At 39.9% G+C, this 6530-nt stretch overlaps 1 protein-coding gene across 1 annotated transcript in view; it reads left to right on the forward strand.

Moving 5' to 3' along the window:
* The window catches only part of LOC141980730 (uncharacterized), a 122198-nt gene extending 115933 nt beyond the window's left edge, over nt 1-6265 (forward strand). Inside the window, exon 11 of the mRNA XM_074942261.1 lies at nt 4998-6265. Coding sequence (XP_074798362.1) covers nt 4998 — 1 coding nt within the window. The 3' untranslated portion in view covers nt 4999-6265. The remainder of the gene's footprint in view (nt 1-4997) is intronic.
* The last annotated feature ends 265 nt before the right edge of the window (nt 6266-6530 follow it).

Consider the following 6530-nt stretch of genomic DNA (forward strand, 5'->3'; position numbering starts at 1 on the left):
CCCTCCCACACTGTATCGATCTCTCTTTGGCCACAGCTCAGCATCTGGCCCTTTGATTACATTTCTTTTTCTACTTCCTCTTCCTATATTTCCTGCCCCCTCCCTCAGGCTGAAGAACTTTGTAACCTTTATCTAAGCTCTTCAGCCTCTTTTTGTAAAGCAGAAGGAAGTGTTAGGGCTTTCAGCCATGTAAATGTAGTTTGCCACCCCCACACACTTTCATCTCTTAATGCATCCGTCTTATGCATTTATAATGCACCCAGGGTCATTGTATCTAGGGCCCTAGACACTATTTATAAAGCAGCATTCATCCAAAAAGTTTATTCTCCTTATGCTTCCATAGGTGTTGCCACTTTAAACAGGGCCATTCTTTTGGTTGCAGGGGAGGCATGGTCCATTGGTTCCCCACTGCAGGGAAGTTTGTGCAAAGGCTGGAGCCTCGCAGCCTCAAGGGGACAGAAGTCAGGCTCACGCTGAGCCCCGGCTGTAGAACTCCCTGCCATCTCCCCTGCCTGTCCCTCTCTTGGTTGAGCTGTGAGCTTCAGCATTGTCATGGATCACAGCCCTATGGACAAGCTCAGAGAGATGTTTTTTTGCGGGAACAAACCAGGACACTGATGTCTTTAAAGATTAGCTTCAGGATCTTGCAGTGGATTCTTCACTGGTTGGGATAGCAATGTTGTCTAATAGACAGGAAGGAGCTATAGAGAGAGAATGCTATAGTAGTCTAGCCTAGAATTGATGAATACTTGATTACCATGCCTATGTCCATATTTGCTAAGGGAGTACAACCTCCCAGCCAGCTGAACGGGACAAGGATCACTGAATGACTCAGTCGTTTCTTACCTGTTTGCTTGTTAAGCACTTAATTTACCCTTGTCGCTGCAATTGTTCACTACTTTTGCTTGCCTTATTAACTTTTTAAAATGTCTTTTGAGCCCTTCATGCTGGGAGTAGATTTTCCTGCCACAGTGTACGTTATCAAGAAGATGGCCAATATGATCAGTGAGATGGCTGGACGGTACAAGTACTAGCCCCACAGTCAGTTCCTGCATTGCTGCAGCCATTCTGTGAGACCTTAGGCAAGTCACTTAGTCTCTCTTACCTGCAACACAGGAACAATAATACTTCCCTGTCTCCCAGGCGTGTTGTGAGCATAAGTTATTAAAGATCATAAGATGCTCAGATACAACGGTGATAGGGTCAAGGAAAGCAGGTAACACTGCCAAAGGCTTCCATGTGTCCATACAGTCTTTGTCATCCCTATTCTATGACACTTCAAAGTTCTAGCACGTTCTCTCCTTTCTTCCTTGTATGATTTCTTGAACATGCATATTCAGCCCCAAGGTGCTCATTAAAAAAATCCAGAACTCTTCACTGCCCCTCTTTTAATTCTACATATTAATATTGTTTGGTTTTATGCATCTTGCATTTTATCTAGGTGTTATCAAATATGGCTGTTTCTGAAAAACGTATGTGAGTTTTGCATGCTTCCTCTGTATTTTTTAGTGCCTTAACTTCCTAATCAACAGCTGGATTATTTCTTCAACTGCCTTTTCTGAAATGCAAGGGCAGAGCTATTTTAACCTGCTGTTCAAATTGAATGCTCTTCCTGAAAGTCATTTCTGTTTACATTAGTGTTCTATTTACGTTACTATGCTATTAGCTGGGTATGCTTTTATGTGAAGAATACATTTGCTTTCCAACTGCATAATACATTTAACAACATCTAAGGATGAAAAGAGTTACCTTTTCCATAACTGGTGTTCTTCGAGATGTGTTGCTCATGTCCATCCATATTAGGTGTGTGTGCTCACCACATACACTGGTGCCAGAAGTTTTTCCTTCAGCAGTATCCATAGGGAACCAGCTCTGGCGACCTCTGGAGTGGCGCCTGCATGGCACGGTATACGGGGCTCCCCCCACTCTCAGTTCCTTCTTGCTGGAAACTCCAACAGTGGGGAAGGAGGGCGGGTTATGGAATGGACATGAGCAACATATTTTGAAGAACAACAGTTATGGAAAAGGTAACAATCTTTTCTTCTTCAAGTGCTTGCTCATGTCCATTCCATATTAGGTGAGTCCCAAGCAGAACCCCTGGAGGCAGGTAGGAATTCATGGATGTGTAGATTGTAATGTTTAAGAACAGTTTTGTAAATGAGTTCCAATAGTTCATGGATTAGAGATCCAATCTTATGGGGTTCCAGGGACTTCTGTATAGATTATATAGGTTAATCTTTCTATCTACCCAAAGGGACTCAGTGCTCAGTCTAGAAGATACCATCAAAGATGCTTAGTTTTGCAGTTCTCAAACTCTGGATTTGTCTCTCCAGAGATAACATGCTTGTTAACAGAAAAAATGTTTTAAAATAAATAATGTATAGAGGTGAGAAATAATAGACCTCAATTGTCCCTCTGCAAATTTGTGTACAGAGTCAATTCCTTACCTCTCTCTAAAAGTGCAAAGTTTCAAAAAGTGTACTGAATAGAAGATTGTTGGGGGCGGATAGATCTGGACAAGAAGTAGTCTGGAGATAAATGTGAGAAAGGAGGGACAGGCAGTAGAAACAAAAGTGAAACTGTTTGAGCAGCATATTCCAGAAGTCTTGAGGTCTTTGAGTGTAGCCTTCATTGATTTGAGATCTACCATACCATTCTTTCACTTGAAGGAAAAACCTATAATGGCAGCAGGTCGTAAGAGAGACCCAGTTTGGTAATATTTTAATGAAGTTCCTCTACCTGTGGGTAACAGAGGCATGCGTGCAAAATGCAAACAGTGCAACCAAGAAATGCAAGGCTTAGTTGCCCGAACTAAACTGGGAGGAGAGGTAGATACGCTGGAGGGTAGGGATAGGATACAGAGGGACCTAAACAAATTGGAGGATTGGGCCAAAAGAAATCTGATGAGGTTCAACAAGGACAAGTGCAGAGTCCTGCACTTAGGATGGAAGAATCCCATGCACCGCTACAGACTAGGGACCGAATGGCTCGGCAGCAGTTTTGCAGAAAAGGACCTAGGGGTGACAGTGGACGAGAAGCTGGATATGAGTCAACAGTGTGCCCTTGTTGCCAAGAAGGCCAATGGCATTTTGGAATGTATAAGTAGGGGCATTGCCAGCAGATCGAGGGACGTGATCGTTCCTCTCTATTCGACGCTGGTGAGGCCTCATTTGGAGTACTGTGTCCAGTTTTGGGCCCCACACTACAAGAAGGATGTGGAAAAACTGGAAAGAGTCCAGCGGGGGGCAACAAAAATGATTAGGGGACTGGAACACATGACTTATGAGGAGAGGCTGAGGGAACTGGAGATGTTTAGTCTACGGAAGAAAAGAATGAGGGGGGATTTGATAGCTGCTTTCAACTACCTGAAAGGGGGTTCCAAAGAGGATGGCTCTAGACTGTTCTCAGTGGTAGCAGATGACAGAACAAAGAGTAATGGTCTCAAGTTGCAGGGGGGAGATTTAGGTTGGATATTAGGAAAAAATTTTTCACTAGGAGGGTGGTGAAACACTGGAATGCGTTACCTAGGGAGATGGTGGAATCTCCTTCCTTAGAAGTTTTTAAGGTCAGGCTTGACAAAGCCCTGGCTGGGATGATTTAATTGGGGATCGGTCCTGCTTTGAGCAGGGGGTTGGACTAGATGACCTCCTGAGGTCCCTTCCAACCCTGATATTCTATGATTCTATGATCATGAGAAGTGTTCCTTCTCAGGAGGAAGCTGCGTTGAAGATGATGAAAGGAACATGTCTGAACATGCAGGATCTTCAGGTTGGAAAACTTTTTTATTTTATATTTCTTTCTTAAGGACTGCCTGTCTTCCTTCTGGATTATTCTTGAATTCTCATGTTAGACTAACAATTCTATTTTTTGCTCAATGGTACTATCATTTTAGATGCAGTTGTGATAAAAAATAAATAGCTGAAATAGGCAGATCTTCCTTTTACAATTTCACCTTTAAAAGTAGTACTGAGTGTCAGTGAATGCAATGAGTAATACTAAATGAGCGGTATGGTAATAATTAAATAACTGCACTGACTTATTTTGTTTAGGAGAATCCATCCTCAACATACAGGATTCTGAACACTATCCACCTTCAAGATAACTCTGAAACTATAGAAAATGATGGTTATCTGCCTATGATAGTGTTTCAGTCACATCATGTATGTCACATAACCACAGTATATCACCTGTAGCAAAAAGAAAAAAAAATCTCCATCATCCAGAAATAACCATTGATAAGTTTGTGATAAGAACTAGCAGATTACAGAACGAGGTAACTGATGAAAAAATTGCCCGGTTTGTTTATGCAACAAACTCTCCTTTCCATATGATTGAAAACCCACACTTTATTAACATGGTTCAGTCATTAAGACCAGGATACATTCCACCCAACAGAGCAGATGTCACAGGCAAATTGCTGGATAAAGTGTATGAAAGAGAAATTGAGCAGTGTGCAAAAGGTCTAGAGCAGTGGTTCTTAACCTGGGATGCAAGATGCCCTTTCTGGGGGTGCAAGACATGCCAGATTTTTTTAGAAGGTAAATCATCGAAAACACAAATTAAGCACAGGCATGTAAGTACAACTACTTTGTTTCATCAAACCTATGTATTTATTAACATTATACATTTTTTAACGATTACTGTAATATACAAACAAAAAATATATCTAGGTTTAAAGAACTGACCTACTTCAACGATTTTTGATAAGGGGTGAGAGAACATATTTTGAGAACCAAAGAGGTGCAGGCTGCAGTAAAGGTTAAGAACCACTGGTCTAGAGGGTAAAATTATTAACCTGAGTCTTGATGGGTGGAGCAATGTCCACAATGATACTGTTGTACGTGCTTGTGTGACAACAGAAGAAGGGAATGTCTTCCTTACAGAAACAACTGATACATCAGGAAATGCACACACAGCAAAATACTTACAAGTAGCAATAAAAGCTATAACAAACTGTGAAAAAAAATTCAAATGTCTAGTATGCAGTTTGGTTACAGACAATGCTGCAAATGAATCCAAGATGAGAAGAAATTATTTAGAAGAGCGACCCAAGCTAACAAAATACAGTTGCAGTGCTCATTTGATGCATCTCATAGCCAAAGACTTCAGCGTTCCAGAAATAAAGGCGAATGTTGTTGAAACTGCAAAATACTTCCATAACAACCACTTTGCAGCAGCTGCTCTGAAAAAAGTGGGAGGAACCAAGCTAATTCTCCCACAAGACGTGTGATGGAACTCAGTAGTGGACTGTTTTGAGCACTATATCAAGAACTGGCCTAATCTGATGACAATTTGTGAACAAAATCGTGAAAAACTAGATGGCACTGTCACAGCCAAAGTTCTCAACATTGGGCTTAAGAGAAATGTTGAACATATGCTGAGTACCCTGAAGCCTATTTCTGTAGCCTTGAATAAAATGCAGGGAAATAGCTATTTCATTGTTGATGTTGTTGAAATTTGGAAGGAACTGAGTGAGATCTTAAAAAGAGAAATATGCAGTGACAGAGTTTAAATTACAAGCATTAAAAAAACAAGCGGGACAAGCACTATCTGCAGCTCATTTTCTTGCAAATATTCTCAGTACCAGGGTCAAACCTTAACTGCTGAAGAAGAGGAGCTGGCTATGACATGGACATCCAGCAATCAACCCTCCATAATGCCAACTATAATAAACTTCAGAGCTAAGGGTGAACCATTCAAGAAATATATGTTTGCTGATGCTGTTTTAAAGAAAGTCACACCAGTGAACTGGTGGAAGTCACTTAAGCACTTCGATTCAGAGACGGTTGAAGTGATAATCTCACTTTTAATAGCGGTAGCGTCTTCTGCTGTGTAGAAAGAATATTTTCTTCCTTTGGAATAATTCATTCCAAATTGAGAAATTGTTTGGAACCTGAAAAAGCAGGAAAGCTTGTTTTTCTTTTCCAGATTATGAACAAACAGGAAAATGAAGGTGACGACAACTGAGTTAGCTACAGTAGCCAATATTTTAAGTTTCTCATGTTGACCTGGCTGACATAGAAGATTTAATTTTGGTTTTTTTAAAAAAAAAAACAAAACATTTCATTTAACTATTTGTTAAAAACTATTTTAACAAAAACAAACCTGATTTTAAAAAACTGGAATGTTTAAATTCAAAAATTGATATGCTTGTTTTGTTAAAATATTATATGTTGAAGAAAAAATCCAGAATACATAACGCTGTTGTTTTAGTTAAATAAAACAATTTAAATGTCTGTCTGGTGATGTTCTCCTCCTAATACCACATGGCAAGAAAATTCTCTAAATATTAATGATTAATCTGTTGAATTGGAGATATTTATGAAGTCATGGGGGTCAACTATCTGCTTCAATTAACTTTGGTGAATGAAATAACCAATCATTCATTTTCTGACATAGCTGTAAAACTAGTCTGAAAAGTTTTCAAAATAAATCACTTAAAAATGTATAGTGTGTACCTTCTAAAAATGAAACCTACGTCTACCTCTGAGTTGTGAAGAATATGTATTAAGGTTATAACAACCAACAAG

Source organism: Natator depressus, chromosome 1, assembly GCF_965152275.1.
Source record: "Natator depressus isolate rNatDep1 chromosome 1, rNatDep2.hap1, whole genome shotgun sequence".
In the NCBI taxonomy this organism is placed as follows: Eukaryota; Metazoa; Chordata; order Testudines; family Cheloniidae; genus Natator; species Natator depressus.